The sequence below is a fragment of the Schistocerca serialis genome, chromosome 6 (genome assembly GCF_023864345.2).
Source record: "Schistocerca serialis cubense isolate TAMUIC-IGC-003099 chromosome 6, iqSchSeri2.2, whole genome shotgun sequence".
Lineage (NCBI taxonomy): Eukaryota > Metazoa > Arthropoda > Insecta > Orthoptera > Acrididae > Schistocerca > Schistocerca serialis.
In genome coordinates this window covers 117,922,985-117,940,979 of record NC_064643.1, presented here as the reverse complement: position 1 = coordinate 117,940,979, position 17,995 = coordinate 117,922,985, and the positions used below count along the sequence as shown (strand labels likewise).

Below are 17,995 nucleotides of genomic sequence, written 5' to 3'. Positions count from 1 at the left end.
GAAGCCTGACAGAACGCCAATTGAAACGCTGAAACTCATATAAGAGTATGACTTTGCGCCCAATGTAAGTGTAGCATTACGAATTTTTCTGACGCAACCGGTGACAGTGGCAAGTGGAGAACGGAGTTTTTCGAAGCTTGAACTGGTAAAAACATACCTGAGACCAACAATGGGCCAGGCATGACAGAACGAGCTGGCAACAGTGCCGAGTGAACATGATCCATCCGAAGCTTTGGTTTTGAACGAAATAGTACAGGTGTTCGCTGGTGCCAAAGCAAGAAAAATATCTGTCACATAAGACAAGTGTTTCACACATGTTTCTCATTAATTTTAGGTTTGATTGATTTATGTATGTCATACTTTATCAATCATATGGGTAGTGTAGATTTGTTGCAGGGTATGTCTACATTTGTTTTGTCTAACGCGAAATAAATCGAAAATGTTATCCGCCTGTGCAGACTGATTGTTGTAGGTTTCACATACAACAGTCCCTTTATTTTGATTTTTCCCTGGGATACTTTTAAATCGATTAATCGTTGGTACCGATATTGACAATACCAAGAGTAGATTATATCGAATATAAATATTTATCGTTCGATGTCCCAGCCTTAGTTCAGTGCGCAGTGAAGAGACGTGCTTTTGTTTCTTTGCCTTAATTACGTGCTGCGACGAATATGTAACGCATGTGACTATAAACGTCTCTGTACAAAGTGCTTTCAGGAATCTGTGATTTACACAACAATAGTTAATCGGTAAGACGCTCATCCTCTGCTCAAGGAACTAGAAAAAGTGAGCAGATTTTAGTTTTATGCTCTGCCAGTGACATAGATTAATCTTGATTGATATATTAATATTGGAGTTATCGCTTAAAATGTATTGCACTGCAAACATGTCACTTACTGCTGCTTTCATCTTAAAGACACGTTCACAACAAAGAGACGAATTAGTGTGATTTGTGAAAATAAGGCGTCATGTATGAATTATATTGTGAAAAAGTTGACTATTTCGAAAAATGAAATTTTCGCACAGGGCGGCAAAATTCCCCGAGTCGGCCCTGCATCAGCTTGGTGCTGCACTCTGCAGCCGCTTCCATTAGTTAGTTTATGAGGATACAGGAACCCGCCATTTTGCGTCTGCTGACACTCAAATAATCTTGCAACATGTGGCGAAACATTTCTGACTTCCAAACCAAATAAGTTTTTAACTCATTCATTGCGCACAGTTAATTCAGTCAAGGTAAGAGATAATTTTAAAATATGTATTTTATAATGTAGTTTAAAGTCTTCTGTTTTATACTGAACTAGACAAATGTTAATGCAGCAATTCATTTGTAGTTAGATAAGCCTGACAGATACTAATTCCTGTAATAGGGTAATAATAGTTTGCTAAATTTCGGGAGTTCCATTAGTTTATTCACCAGTTGACTTCCGTTCTCTAGAAACTACTGACAGCACCTAAAAATGAAGCAATCCATTAAGAGAGAAATCAGTATCATAAAAATGAGGTTGAAATAGTTTCTTCTTTTGCTACAAGTCCGTCTCCATTGTTTCTACCATTGAAAGCAGAAACAAGAGCAGATAAAGTACCTGTGGTAACATTACAATTCGAAGAAACGTTGGAGAAACCACTTCCAAAATCAAAATTAGGAACTAGGCTATAGAAAAGAAAATAGCTTGATGCTGCTGTTACATTGTCTAGCAAATCACATCAAGAGATATGTCTGCCATAACGAAGTAAATACCAAAAAGGTAAAACTATGATAAGGTCTCGAAAATTGAAAGATGATGCTGGTGAATCTGATTCTAGCCTTGAAGAGTGTGTGTTGTATGATTCTTCATCAGAAAATTACGGAGATGGGGAACGTATTTACTTCAGTCAAGTGCGGTCAACAGACACGTTTAAAGATGCAGTGAACCAAGAGATTCTACTAGTCATATTAACTGTGTGCTGGGTATGAAGACGATGGTCGGAATGAATTTGTGTTCCAAAATGGCTCAAAATGTAAAGTCAATGACAACACAGCTATAAAATGACAACATAAGTGTGCTATGAAAAAACAATTTTTTATATGTAGAAACTGTTTTCAGATTTAAAAATAATCAAATTGATTTTCCATTGGTTTTAATAACTTCGAAAATAATTGTGTAATATAAGTGTGTTTCGTTTCTTTTTACCAAATTTTCAAACCCAGTGTTAGGAAATCCTTATCCCGATATAAAGAAATGCGCTCTTTGACTATAAGACCACGTACTCCTTATAAAGATAACTTACACTTCACCTTCAGATTTTTACTAGAGCTAGCCATGCCAAGGAACATTTGCTATGTAATTTTGAAAATTGGTTTTAAGGTTTTGAAATAGAAATTATTTTTAAAAATGTACCTGGAAATAAGGAACTTCTTCTACTGTGTACTTTTATCCTCAGTTTTTGCTAAAAAAAAACTGTGATACACCCTGTGTATCAACACAACAGCTGCAGTGTTATGACAAGTGGCAACACAGAGAAAGTCCATCTGAATAACAATCAGTGTACAATCCAATTCAAAACCACTCAGCTGTATTGCACAAATGAACACATAGCATTCAACTGCAGTCTTAAAACGGTAACCTTTTTTTTTAAAAAAAATTGTTCATGTTATACCAAAATGTTTGATGTCTCTGACTGTCATGTAAGCGTATGAATTAATTTTTACTGCTTTAGCCACTTTTGAGTAACATTTATTACCATGACGTGTTTTGACAACATTCCATCATGATAAGGTGCATTAGAGTGAGTTGTATGTTTAACTGCATATTAGTCTCCTTGCCTTACTTGACCTATTTTAAATTAAATTTATCCATATTGTATAGAAATATTTGAAATTATTTCATAACTTTACATGACAGTCGTTTCAAATATTTCTATAAAACATTGATAAATTTAAGTTCAATATGTCAAGTGAGGTAAGGAGGCTAACGTTCAGTTAAACATACAAATCTCTTGCTGTGTTGCTGTAACATGTCGCTGTAATAAATATTAGGGAAAAGTGACTGGAGCAGTGGAAATTAGTTCATAAATAAACATTATTTTTCATCATACATGTAGACAAGGTTGATTATTCGCACACACGCGATTTTTCACTGGGTGTTTTACATGCACGATTGAATGTTTTATCTTGGGAGGCAATGCCTGCTGGATTCTCCTATAGCATATGTTATAATATGGTTCTCAATACATAAAACACGTTGGTTGGTAAATTAATGCAGAACATATTAGCAAACATACTTTCACTCATTAGCAAAACACACACTTTCTCGGTGTTGAGGGTTTCACCGCCAATAACATATCGGCGATAATATCAGCAACGGAAATTTTGCTTTTTCTGAGGGGCGAGGCGCAGAACTCTAACACTGGATGTTTACGGAAAATTATGCCTTTTCTTCGGCGTGGTGCTGATTTCGTCTTAGTCCTGGATTCAAGGCGGATGTTATGATTTATAAAACATTGCCAAAATACAGTCCCCCAACTATTTTCTGTCCCATCCTCGTATAGTTCTTATCAAACTCCAGAAAGGAACCATTCCAACACGGTGGCGCACGAATTCAGGCGCCTATTACGGGCATAAAATTAAAATTGTTGCTGTACACCCGATCATCACCCGTCCCCAATTCTCACAAGGACCCACCTTCCTCCTGCTGCTCTACTTAATCGCAACACTGGTTTAGCATTTGTCTGTGGTCGAAGAAGACACGTCACGGTTTGCTGTGATCACATTCAGTATTTCAGTAACAGAGTACTTTTTACCCAAACAACTTAAAAGTGTGACTTTCCAAATACATGTTATTAATGTTAATTAGGCCCGACAACTTTGAAAGGTAGAAGGAATGCAAATAATGCAGTAAAATCTATTAACGTGATCAAATGTGAAGTTTTGTGAGCAAACAGTGTTACAGAAAGCCTAAACTGTAAAAATGTTTAAAAGTCTACCTCTTGTTTCTTCATTTTGAGTGATATTAATTAGTGATATTTTTGCTAGTTATTTTCTTAATAATCAACATGAATTTCTCAAGTTTTCTCATATAAAAAATATCTATTTTAGGATCTCGCCCCCTCTTGCATAAATATCTGTGTACGCTCATGCCTGCCACGAGTGTTATGCATGAAATGAAATGAACTGATTGGTGGGAATGAAATCAGTGAAGATGCAGTGACATAGCGTGATACGGGTACAAACCGTCCGTTGCGTATACTTCCCTCGTGGCCGGGCAAGCCACGGTCCTCACACCATCCGTATTCCCCCAGTACTGCTATTCGCTCATACCTCATGAGAGAACCACTGGTAGGTTTTCATTCATAGGCAATAGGTGGTAAAAGCAGTGAAAGCGACAGTTTGATTTAAGCCCGTAGATACGCAGGGTAGCCCAGTGGTTAGTGTGACTGCCAGCAAATAGAGTTGCGATTCTCCACCGGGCGTAAATTTTCAACTGTCACTTAATACCTTTTTCAGTTTACTGGTTTTCGGGTCGTGACCATTCAGCCATTGCTACAGTGTAATGTCAATTATGACGTTAAGGACAACACAGCACCCGTTCCCCTAGCGTAGAAATCTCTAATCTGGCCGCATATCGAACCCGGGCCTCTTTGCTTGGCAATCAGCCACGCTGACCGCACAGCTACCGAGACCAACACATCAAAATATCATTTCCTTCATAGGAGCCGAGCATGTGATTTACATATGGGTTAAAGTAGCAATGGCTGCAGCAGCAGAACGTGGAACATGCATAAAACTGTGACTTCTGGTCGAACGTGCACAGATTACGGGCACAGATTCATCACGCATAAAACTCGTGGTCAAACTGTAGGCGGGACTAGAGCGCGGAACCTAATTTTTGGGATATTGCGTCACTACCTTTTCGTGTGTCGGCTCGTAAGCACACAGTCAGCTCTCCGTAACAGTTTGTTTACCTTTCCGAATGCCCGCCACCATCACTCAAGTGATGGCCAGTATCTCCTTTTTTAACTGAGTAACAAGTGTCAGCAGTAATGAGATGAGGGAGATTACGTGCGATGGGTCCACTGTACGTCTTCAATTTCAGTTTCTGGTATTAACCCGGTCGATCGCAAGTCGAGAAGCAGTTTTATTTATGGTATTATGACCATATTAGGCCCTCAAGGTCTTTTCTTACACAGAACCAGCAGCAACAAATACCAGCACACATATGTTCTTAAAATAATACATATATACAAGCAATAATAACAATAACTGTCATTAATAATAATAGGGGACATCTATAATAACAAGAATATTAGTTTAGAACATCTGAAGCCGTGTTTCGATTCATCAGAAAGAGAAGCGATAATCAAGGAGGAGAAGATTGAAAGTGACAGTGACAAGAAGCTATAACGAAAGAACAGACTTTCAATAGAGGACTGTGTAACAAGGGGATGGAAAAGTGAGTGGGGGGGGGGGGGGGGGGCAGGAGTAAGCAGCGGACGAGTATATGGAAGAGATAGCTATTGTAATAGAAGTTAATTCATTAGATGTCTTTTGAAATTTCAAAGAAATTTAATTTCTCTGATATTTCGAAAATATCATTTCAAAGTAGGGTTCTGTGCTCTTCAGATAGCAGTCTGAGAGTTCAAAATAAATAAGAGAGATTCCAATGACTGTGAAAGCGATAGAGTAAACACGTCTCTCAAGGCTTGAATAATTCGTGGCGAAACATCATACCCCTAGAAAGTGCGTCTTTTCCTTATCAGTGCCGTACTGTAGCTAATGTTGCTGTATTAGTTTCTTAAGCTATGCGCTTTACGTGTTGAGAACATTATTACAACCTATGCTGTAGCAAAATCCAGCACTCAGTGCCCCAATGATCCATCACTGAATCGAATAGGATTCGTTAAAATTTGCCTTGCCTGTACAACATGACGTCAGCAATTGGACATGTACGAACAATTCGTCTTGGCTGCATGTGAAATGATCGTTTATGTAAAAAATATTTAATATGACACATTTTTAAAACGGGCTAAGAAGCATAAAATTATTTCTTCTAGCGTCATACACATTTCTAACCCCATAGAGATAGGCCTTGTGAACTTTTAGTATTTGTGAAAGAACTTGTAAAATTCAAAACAATAAACGTGGGGTACATGCAACAGATAATTGATGGATGAATAGTTCACTTCAGTCATTAACAGTTTTATTGCGTTGCAGATTATATGAACTGTTGTGCGAAGTTTTTTGACGACAACTACTCACTACATTCTTTATTATTATTTGCTGATTGCGTCTCACGTTTTTCGTTTTAAATTTTACAAGTATTGTAATAGCCCTTAAAAATTCACAAAATTTGTACGGAACAGGCAAACAGGGAGAAAAACGTGGTACGTTCCGCAACGTACCAGACAGAAATCGAGTTAATATTGCATTGCTATCCACTTATGAGCTGTTTGGAAGTTTAAGGTCTCTGGCTCATCAGGAAGTTAGTCTGAAATCAAATAGAAAATTTGTACCTTACAGACAAACAGAAAAACAAAGTACCCTCCGCTACATACCAGATAGGAAAGGGGGTTAATGTTGCACTGTCATCCACTCGGGAGTGCTGAAAGCTTCAAATCTGTAGCTCGTCGGAAAGATAGTTTGAAACCAATTACGAAATTTGTACGGAACAGGAAAATGGAAATGTGTGGTAAGGTCTTAAGGAACCAAAATGCTGAGGTCATCGGTCCCTAAGCCTACGCACTACTTAATCAAACTTAAACTAACTTATTCTAAGGACAACACAAACACCCATGCCCGAGGGAGTACTCGAACCTCCGACGGGGGGAGCCCCGTGGGCCGTGAGAAGGCGCCCTATTCCGCACGGCTACTCCGAGCGGTATAAGGAACAGGCAACCATACATAAAAACAAAGTAACCTCCGCCACACACCAGACAAGCTGGTTAATATCGCATTGTCATCCACTGCTGAGCTATATGGAAAGTTTGAGTTCTCTAGCTCATCGGCAAGTTATTTAAATTCAATTGCGAAATTTGCACCGAACTGACAAAGTGACAAGAAAGCGACCTAATAAAAACTATCTTAAAAGTCTAGTTGGATGCGTATATGCTCATATATGCTCACTTATGGGATGTACCTTAGTGGATTTCAATTGGATTGTGAATGTATGCTCTTTCAGACACACTGCCTCTGTGATACCACTCGACACAACATCGTACACGCGGCGTTAATACACAGGATTATCGCAAATAACATCGAAAGCTGACACGGGTGATATCATAATTATAATTAAGGAAGCAAACACTCTCCAGCGATCATGAGTCAGAGAGCGAGCCATTAGTGGGATAGCTGCGAATGTGTGGCCTGCCACAAACTTCAGTATCTAATACTGTTGAAGTCAGTATACACTTATGTGAAATGTAAACTTTTCGATTAATTATCCATCTAACTGGCGTCAAGTTTCAGCCCAGGCCTACCCTAACAAGAAAAACAATTCTGTTCTAGCATGTTACATATTACGATTTACTGAGCATCCGTACACGTTGAAGAAGGTGTCCCTCATGTCGTCCTCACGTCTGGATGCTGATGGCAGAATTATTTGAGCGCACGACGGCGCCCATCACATACGGAACAGGTTCTGCCCTCGTCTCTGCAGTTAATTACGAATTCTTTCAGACGCCCGCGGATCTTTCCTAAATCCTGACAAGGCCTTACAATTCATTGCTCCAGTTGTTCAGTATTATCACTTCTAGTGCCGTACACTTCACTGTCGAGACAACTCCGGACAAAATAAATCCAGGGTTTTGAGGTCAGCTGATCCTGGAGGCGAGGATAGAGGTCTTTCTCCATCTATCCATCTAGAACCATATTGGAGCGATACACACGTCATCTTAGCCGAGCGGTCGAAGGCGCTGTGCGGCTGGTCTCGGTGGCGGTTCGAGTCCTCCCTCGGGTATGGGTGCGTGTCTGTTTGTCCTTAGGATAATTTAGGTTAAGTACTGTGTAAGCTTAGGGACTGATGACCTTAGCAGTTAAGTCCCATAAGATTTCACACACATTTGAACATTCGAACAAACGTCGTCTCGCATCAGCAGCGAAATGTACCGGTGCTCCATCATGCATGTATCACACCGCCACCGTAGGGAAATTTGAGCCGAATTAGATGGGAACTTGACCTAAAAGTTTACATTTGAAATGCTATTCCACTAACGAGGACAACATTCCATACTGAAATCAGTGTAGACTTCTCCATAAACATTCGCAATTATCTGGTAAACGTCTCTTTACTTGTATTACGCATGCTTTCACCGACGTGAGTTTTCGCTGGTAATTAGGGTACACTCTATACTAGTGGCCTAGGTACTGGAAAGCTTTAGATGTGAGTGAAAATTACTATGTACAGTGTTTATAGGGCCAAATTCTGTAGAGAGGGACAGCACCTGATACTCAGTTTGTTTAGGAACGCGGTGAGGGGCAAGGTGGTTATTTCCCCGAAACTACACTGTCGCCGTTTACGGGATTCTACTTACTTGTCCGTCTGAACTTGTAGTGCACACTTGCTGGCCTCTCTGCCGATGAGTTGTCAGTGCCAAACGGACGAAGTGTAGTCTGACGGTATTACATCGCAAAAATTAAGTTATGCAATTAATGTTTTGTTTGCTTGCAGGTACTGATCTGCAATGCTGGTACGCATTGAAATCCTGGCCACAGCAGGCTGCTATAGCAGGCAAAACGAAATGGCGTTGGTGATAAGGCGGAATTTCGGGCTTTCTGGAGTTGAAGCGGAACAACGCAGATCGGGAGAGAAGAAGAGGCCAAGGTGCTCAAACCAGAATCTAAACGACAGTGGAAAAAGTGAAAATCAATCACGGATCTGATTTCAACATCTTCGGCAACAATTTGAACGTGATAAAGGTCGCCAGCCTCTGGATTCACGATTGATCGCATCCAAAAAAAAAAAAAAACTATAAACTTAATTATGTATATAGATATTTTATCCAACCCGAAAAGCTTCTAGACTCTCGACCAATTTTGGCTGTTATTGATATCCATACTGGCAAGATAACGGTCCCGGGAATTGCAAGACGCTATCAAAATCTCGACAGCAGTTCCTGGGGCTAGCCCAGACGTACAAAAAGAAGTGTGCAGGAGACTTTCGTTTACACACGTAGAGACAGAAGATTTAATAAAATATTTTATTTACTTACTAAGTAAATAACTAAAACTTAAGATAATTTTTATGTCACACAATTCCAAACTAACAATTTCCGGATTTTTTCCCTTTACTTTTACTGTGGAATCTTCCTTGTTGGCAAATTTCATGATTCTAGGTTAAGAGGAAGTACCTTCTTTGTAGGTTTCGATCACTGAACTTGCAAGCATCAAAATACGTCACATAAATGGCAGCATCTTTGAATTGTGTTGTCTTAGAACCTTAATTTTTTTTGCTCCGGCGAGGGACCATAGACCCTTAGTACATGCACTAAATTTTAACTTTGTACGTCTTCCCGTTTCTGTGAATAACGGTTTTATCAGACGGACAAACAGTCTGATAACCATTGATAAGAACATATTTTTTCGTTTTATATAATTACAAACTAACAATTTTCGTACTTTTTTCCTTTGCTTGTACTGTAAAATCTTGCGAAATTTCATGATTCCAGGTTAACATGAAGTACCCTATAGGTTTTGATAAGTGATTTTTCTGGTATCAAAATTGCTACTTAAATGGCCATATCTTTTTATTCGTTTGACTTAGAAGCTTAAATTTTTTACACCGCCAAGGGACTGTACATCTCAGAACGTGACGTAAATTCCTACTTCGTACCACGTTCGTGAGGTAAACGGTTCGTAACAGTCGGACAGACAGAGAGATAGACAGATGGACAAAAATGCGACCCTATATTGTTTTGAATAAAATGTCCACCATTTGATTATACAACTTATTGATTTTGTATTACTACCATGATTTCGGCTTGAGACTTTGTTACGTGAAAGCCTAATTACACCTAACATTGTCGTACTTGGCAATGGCTTAAGGCGAGGTCACGGTAACAATACAAATGAAAGAAGTAGTACAGTCAAATGGTAGACATATGAATCAAACATTACTACATGACTGTGGCGCAGAAATAAGTCAGGCTGAGGTAGAGGCTGAAATGGAGCAGCAGTGTCTGTCTCGTTTAGGTGACGCCTATAGCTGCCTGATCAACACGGAGCAGTACTTGGTGGATCACGATGAACTCAAGAAAAAGGAGCAAAGGAAACTGTGAAACGTGCGGATGCCCCACTGTAGAAGAAAGCCAAGGCCCAGCCATGAAAGAGCAAGTTTTTTTGGGACTGCCACGGTGCGGTAGAAAGAGATTATACTCTTGAGAGGTAAACCGCGAAAGGAGCACACTGTCTGATGAGATCACGGGAGTGTGTCAAGAAGAAGCGTTGACGACAGCCACTCAGTCCATTCTGCACGGTCCTTAGTCACACGTGGCCCTCTGGTATTCCTTATCTTTATAAACCATTTAGGAGAGAATATGAGCAGGCGTCTTGGTAGTTCGCAGATGATGCTCTCGTTTATCGTCCAGTAAAGTCATCAGATGAAAACAAATTGCAAAACGATTTAGATGTCTGTATGATGTGAAAACTGTCAGACGACCCTAAATAATGAAAAATGTCACGCCATTCCCAACAGCGGTAAAAGGAATGCGTTAAACTTGCGTTACGCCATAAAGTAATCAAATCTAAAGGCTGTAAATCGACTAAATCTCTAGGAATTATAATTACGAACAACTTGAATTGGAAAGAACACGTGGAAAGTGTTGTGGTGAAGGGGAACCAAAACTGCGTTTATTGGTAGAACACTTAGAAGATCTACTGAAGAGTTTGGCTACACTACGCTTGTCCATTCTCTTTTGGACTGCTGCTGTGCGGTGATTAACGGACTACATCGAGAAAGTTCAAAGAAGAGCAGGACGTTTTGCATTATTGAGAAATAGGGGAGAGAGTGTCACTGACGTGGAGCAGGGTGTGGGGTGGACATCATTAAAAAAAAGGCGTTTTTTTGCGGCGGGATCTTCTCACAACATTTCGATCATCAACTTTCTCCTCCGAATGAGACAGTATTTTCTTGATGGCGACCTTCACAGGGAGAAACGATCGTCATAATAAAATAAGTAAAATCAGAGCTCGCACGGAAAGATATAGGTGTTCGTTCTTTCTGCGTGCAGTCCGAGAGTGGAATAATAGAGAATTATTGTGAAGCTAGTTCGATGAACCCGCTGCCAGGCACTTAAATGTGATTTGGAGACTAGCCATATGTAGATGCTACTTCTCTGTGCTATCAAATTTTGCTTCAGTCCCCTCATAGTCCAGAAATGGCATTTCCAGAATAATGACCAAAATGCCGAATTCTACAACCAAAGTCTACATCTACATCTGCATACATACTCCGTAATCCACCATACGGTGGGTGGCGGAGGGTTCCTCGTACCACAAGTGGCATCTTCTCTCCCTGTTCCACTCCCCAACAGAACGAGGGAAAAATGACTGCCTATGTGCCTCTGTACGAGCCCTAATCTCTCTTATCTTATCTTTGTGGTCTCTCCGCGAAATGTAAATTGGCGGCATTAAAATTGTACTGCAGTCAGCCACAAATGCTGGTTCTCTAAATTTCCTCAGTAGCGATTGACGAAAAGAACGCCTCCTTTCCTCCAGAGACTCCCACCCGAGTTCCTGAAGCATTTCCGTAACACTCGCGTGATGATCAAACCTACCAGTAGCAAATCTAGCAGCCTGCGTCTGAATTGCTTCCATGACCTCCCTCAATCCGACCTGATAGGGATCCCAAACGCTGGAACAGTACTCAAGAGTAGGTCGTATTAGTTTTTTATAAGCGGTCTCCTTTACAGATAAACCACATCTTCCCAAAATTCTACTAATGAACCGAAGACGACTATCCGCCTTCCCCACAACTGCCATTACATGCTTGTCCCACTTCATATCGCTCTGCAATGTTACGCACAAATATTTAATCGACGTGACTGTGTCAAGCGCTACACTACTAATGGAGTATTCAAACATTATAGGATTCTTTTTCCTATTCATCTGCATTAATTTACATTTAACTATATTTAGAGTTACTAGCCATTCTTTACACCAGTCACATATCCTATGCAAGTCATCTTGTATCCTCCTACAGTCACTCAACGACGACACCTTCCCATACAACACAGCATCATCAGCAAACAGCCGCGTATTGCTATCCACCCTATCCAAAAGATCATTTATGTAGATGGAAAACAACAACGGACCTACCACACTTCCCTGGGGCACTCCAGAGGATACCCTCACGTCCGATGAACACTCACCATCGAGGACAACATACTGGGTTGTATTACTTAGGAAGTCTTCGAGCCACTCACATACAGTAGAGCGTCGATTATCCGAACGTCGGTCAACCGAACGACCGCTTAACCGAACTGTGTACTCGCTCGCACCTGTTACTCTCCCACCCTACCGTCCATCATCCCCCTCACTCCCAAACCAAGTTTCCACAGTAGTCGCCGCACTGGGCCACCGCTGGCGGAACATTGCTTCTAATGGGGCCTTCACAAGGCGCTGCTGACAGGCCAAGCCCCCAGTCGCTGCGTTTCAACAATCAACACACTTCTGTCGGCTTCGCACTGGCAGTAGAAGTAGAGGCAGTATCAAAGCTGTTCACAGCAACAGCTGCGCCAGCTTAGAGTTGAGGCGTGCCGCTCCGCGCAGTTTGAAGGATTGCGTGCCCCCCAAGAAGAGCTTCTCACGGTGCAAACAGTCACCTTCGGTTCTCTGTTACGACCACTTGTGTGCTGCTGCGTGAAGAAGTGAACTTGACGATGCAAAATGCTTAAACGTAAAAGTGTTGTCCTTTCTATGAGGGACAAGTACGAGATTATTAAAAGGTTAGAAGAAGGCACTCTGCAACTACTTTATCCAATGAGTACAAGGTGGGGAAGTCGACAATTACGGATACAAAAAAACGAATGACGAGCACAGCAAATTTTATAGCTATGCTCGATTCTACTGATGGATCAACAAGCCGTAAAACTATGAAGCTCGCCAGTAACACAGATCTAGATGACGCTGTTTACAAGTGGTTTACACAAAAGAGATCGGAAGAAGAACGTATCTCAGGTCCCATTCTGTGTGAGAAGGCAATGCAGTTCAACGGAAAAGTTGGAGGGCCTTCGAACCTTAAAGCGAGCACGGGCTGGTTAAAACGCTTCAAGACACGACATTCGTGAGCTTACAATACAGGGAGGAAAACTGTCGGCTGATTCTTTAGCAGCTGATTCTTTCAAAGTCAAACTAAGGGACTATATATTCCTACTGAAGTTGCCTTTATATGTTACTTTGTAATACTAAAAGAGATGCCTGTTTTTATGAATAAATTTACTGTACAGTAGTTCTTTTTGGCAAATAAACACGTACAGTTCGATCATCCGAACAAACCAGTTTTCCGAACACCCAAGTCCGCCAATTACTTCGGATAATCGACGCTCTACTGTACTAGGGAACCAATCCCATACGCTCGTACCTCAGTTTGCAGTGGGGCACCGAGTGAAACGCTTTCCGGAAGTCAAGGAATATGTCTGTGAAGCCACGATGCTTGGGGAAAATGTGTCGCTTGGGTGGGTGGAAATGTAGAGAAGGGTGAACATCACTGCCAAGTTTCGCGGCCGCAGCTCGAATTTTTGGAGGTGCTAATCAGAACGTGACGACTGCGTGTCGCACTTCCTGGTCGCGCCGCCGGCCAGACGTACCCTGTGCACGGGCGCCACCACGGCCCTGTGCTCGGAGGAGCGAGACGAGCGCAGCAGCACGGCGAGCAGCACGAAGACGAGGCACAGGACGATGAAGATGAGGATGGCGAGCACGCACGACCGGAAGGAGGTGTCGGCCGGGGTGGGCGCCCCCTTCTGCACGTCGTACTCGGAGCGCGGCATGGTGGGCACTGGCGCCCGCGTGCCACCGCCGCGCCGGCCGCGACGCCGCCGGAAGCCGCGCCGCAGATATGCAGGCGGGCCTCCACTTCCTCCGGCCGCCGGCGGGCGCCAACCCCAGGCCGACGATCCTGCGCTGCCGGGGCTGCACTGCACCAGCTGCGCTGTCAACACCCGCAAAAAACTTATCCTCTGTGCTGGCGGCGAAGGACACCTTCATCTACATCTAAACTATCCCATCGAATGTATACAGCCACCTACTAATGTGCTCTGATCACCCAGAACTATCGACCTACTATCGATATAAGCCGGTCCAGGAGCTAGTAGCGCCATGTGGCGAGGAATGACTGATAGTCAGACACACGCACGGTGCATGTAGCTGTCCGTGTGTAGAATCGGGAAGGCGCGTGATCTACCTGAGTTTATCCCAAGGCATTTTGTGATGGTCTGCAGGCTCGGCACGAGCATTTCTGAAACCGTACGACTTCTCGGGCGTTCGATTAGTGCTGTGGAGTCTTCAACACGTGCCGAAACCAAGCTGAAATAACGTCGTGGAGTTGGGCGCCCACCCCTCTTTACAGATGTCGGATGTCGTAGGCTGAGTAGACTGGTAAAACAGGTTGAACCATGAATTTACTTTCAAAACATTTTCTTAAGAATTTGCTTTATTTATTAGCGATTAATCAAGAACATTAACACATTTAATCACACTATGTGAGCGTGGAAGTAGTTGCCATTGGGTAACTGATGAAAACAAATCAAATTTCTTTCAAAAATTTTTTGTTTTTTTTTTGTTTTTTTTAGAAACAGATCTAAAATTATAATCAGAAAGCACCCTCTAAATATCAAGTTACAATTTATTCAGAGGCAGAAAGAAACAAATTTTTGACAGTATGAGCTTTCGGGGTGAGAAACTTGCCGCTCTCTTTGACACGGCCGTAGTCACGACCGCTCACAACAACCTCTAAAAGACTACACTGGTGCAAATATGCAATACACCAGATTACTTTAAACTAAAAATTTCAACAACTCACACAAACACATTAACTATGCACCCCGTAGGAGAGATGGAAATGGTACAAAACTCTAACACTAAAAAATTAAATTAACACCGAAGGTGCAGCTTGACGCCGGCGTGAGTGGCCGAGCGGTTCTAGGCGCTACAGTCTGCAGCCGCGCGACCGCTACGGTCGCAGGTTCGAATCCTGCCTCGGGCATGGATGTGTGTGATGTCTTTAGGTTAGTTAGGCTTAAGTAGTTCTAAGTTCTACGGCACTGATGACCTGAGAATTTAAGTCCTATAGTGCTCAGATCCATTTGAACCATTTTTTTGCAACTTGATTTCAAAAGAAAAACTGATACGGTGGGTGGAAATTTTATATACTAAAATAACCATTTAAATAAAAACCCATGAAATGCAGTCTTACATAAAATTATACGAGGTTAGCCAAACATGCTCTACATTACACATATACCGCCTCTCAAAATGATAGGCATGATAAAAACATATTTCAGGAATTCGGCCGTTACACTTCAAGCAATAAATTCGTTAACACCGAATCCGACAAACATGACAGAGGCAGCTATTAACGTATGGCAGATTGACAGGGGGATTACTGAACAACCCGAACCGCAGGTTGCTCTAACCCGCCCCTACTCCACAAGGGAAAAACGGACGACCCAATTCATAAATAACCACCTACCGCGGGTGGGCAAACGAGAAGAATGGTGGGACGACCCCAAAACAAAGCGGTTTGTGACCTCACCAAGAAAACAAGTAGAATTTAACCAGTAAATGAAACAACGTATCTCCAATCACTTAACTTCTAATAAACTGCGATTTCTGGTGAAGATCTGGCGTAGCACCCCCAACGCTCTCCCGAACCTTCCGCTGCCAGCCGCTTCAACGGACGCAGGAAGGTGCGCCGATCTCGCGTCTCACGGCGTCGCAGCTCGCACCGGCCAGACCAATGTCGTGGGTTGACTCCTGTTGCTCTCGTGTCGGGCGCGAAGCCACTACCCCTCGCTATACGGCGCGGCCCACTGGACTCACGTGGCGACCTCACATGCGCCGACGCTCAAGGCGGACAAGTCATCTTGTGTCTCAGTGCGCCACCGACCAACCGACCGATCCAACCGCCAATGACCATTGCCCGAGCAACTCGAGCAGACTGGCGGCCTAACGCGCAGACTCAGATGCAGGAACTAAGCCCCGACCGGGCGACCACTCGCTGAGTTCTCTTACTGGCGGAGTGGCAAGACTCCGAACGACGCACAGACCCAGACTCACTCCGGCTGACCAACTGCCCCTGGCGAGCCTATAGCGCCCCTTATATGCACGTGAACAGGCAACCTTTCCCCTTTTTCACCAGAGGGAGACACCAAAGCTGCGATTGCCACAGCGGCGCCACCGCCAGGAGCGGAGGGCGACTGCTTCACACAACGCGCTGCGGCGCGCTCCACAAAACAGCAATTTTTTCCACGGCTCACAGGTCAGGCGCGAACGGTGACTTTAATGCTAGACAGAGTACAAGTGTGCCTGAACACACAGTGCCCCGAACACTCCAAATGATAGGCCTCCACACCAGGATGACCCATGAATGTGCCAATTTCAATACCACGACGTCTGCAACTACGACTGAAATGGTCACGCGACCCTCGGCACTGGACTTTGGCGTATTCACAGAGCGTTACATGGTCTGACGAATCCTAATACCTTCTTCATCACGTCGATGAAGGTCGCAAATCCATCGTCTTCCATGACAACAGCTCCTTGATACCTGTGCTGCAGGATAGAGACAATCTGGCGTCGGCTCCATTATGTTCTGGGCAACATTCGCCTGGGCATCCATAGGTCCAGTGGAGCTCGTGCAAGCCACCACGTCGGCGAAGGAGTATCGTACATTGGTTTCAGGTGACGTACAACCTACCACGACGATCATATTTCCGGACGGCTTTGGAATTTTTCAACAAGATAATGTGCCATATCACAAAGACAGGGGTGTATTGTAGTGGTTCGAGGAACGTAGTGGCGAGTTCCAATTGATGTGCTGGCTCCCCCACTCCCCAGATCTGAACCCGATTCAGTATATCTGACATGTGATTGAACGTGGTATCAGAGCTTATCGCCCAGCTTCGCGGAAATTACGGGAATTAGGTGAATACAGATGTGATGCCAACTCCCTCCAGCGACCTATCAGTGTCTCATTGCTTCCATCTCACGACGCGTCGCTGCTGGTACTTACCGGCTATTAGGTAGTTGCAGTCTCCTGTTGGGCTTCCCTACTGACAAAAAATATTCCCCGCTTTCTTTTACACTAGTGGGTCCACCTCCCCTGACATCTAGTCGTCAGTTGCGCCACATTACGCAGTAGTGTCCCGATACTCTTAATCAAATAGTGTACACAAATAATTCGCACGCTGTCTTATGGTGTGTGGCGCAGGGTATTTTTATGTACCGCTGTCACATCCCCCCTCTCCCATTCCATTCTCCAGTGTCTAATTTTACTTTCTTCCTCAATTCGTAAGACTTGACTTGCGCAAGGCGTTCGATACAGTTCCCCACAGTCGTTTAATGAACAAAGTAAGAGCATATGGACTATCAGATCAATTGTGCGATTGGATTGAAGAGTTCCTAGACAACAGAACGCAGCATGTCATTCTCAATGGAGAGAAGTCTTCCGAAGTAAGAGTGATTTCAGGTGTGCCGCAGTGGAGTGTCGTAGGACCGTTGCTATTCATAATATACATAAATGACCTTGTGGGTGACATCGGAAGTTCACTGGGGCTTTTTGCGGATGATGCTGTGGTATATCGAGAGGTTGTAACAATGGAAAATTGTACTGAAATGCAGGAGGATCTGCAACGAATTGACGCTTCGTGCAGGGAATGGCAATTGAATCTCAATGTAGACAAGTGTAATGTGCTGCGAATACATTTAGCTACAAAATAGCAGGTCAGCAACTGGAAGCAGTTAATTGCATAAATTATCTGGGAGTACGCATTAGGAGTGATTTAAAATGGAATGATCATATAA

General features: G+C 43.0%; 1 protein-coding gene and 1 long non-coding RNA gene across 2 annotated transcripts in view; one reads left to right on the top strand and one right to left on the bottom strand.

The window, feature by feature from the left end:
• Positions 1–13,962, bottom strand: part of LOC126483762 (membrane metallo-endopeptidase-like 1) — a 302,629-nt gene extending 288,667 nt beyond the window's left edge. The window contains exon 1 of the mRNA XM_050106909.1: positions 13,780–13,962. Coding sequence (XP_049962866.1) covers positions 13,780–13,962 — 183 coding nt within the window. The remainder of the gene's footprint in view (positions 1–13,779) is intronic.
• Positions 624–9,150, top strand: LOC126483763 (uncharacterized). The gene is made up of 3 exons (XR_007587773.1): positions 624–752; positions 1,030–1,236; positions 8,646–9,150. It is a non-coding gene; the product is annotated as an uncharacterized LOC126483763 (long non-coding RNA).
• Positions 13,963–17,995: the final 4,033 nt, after the last annotated feature.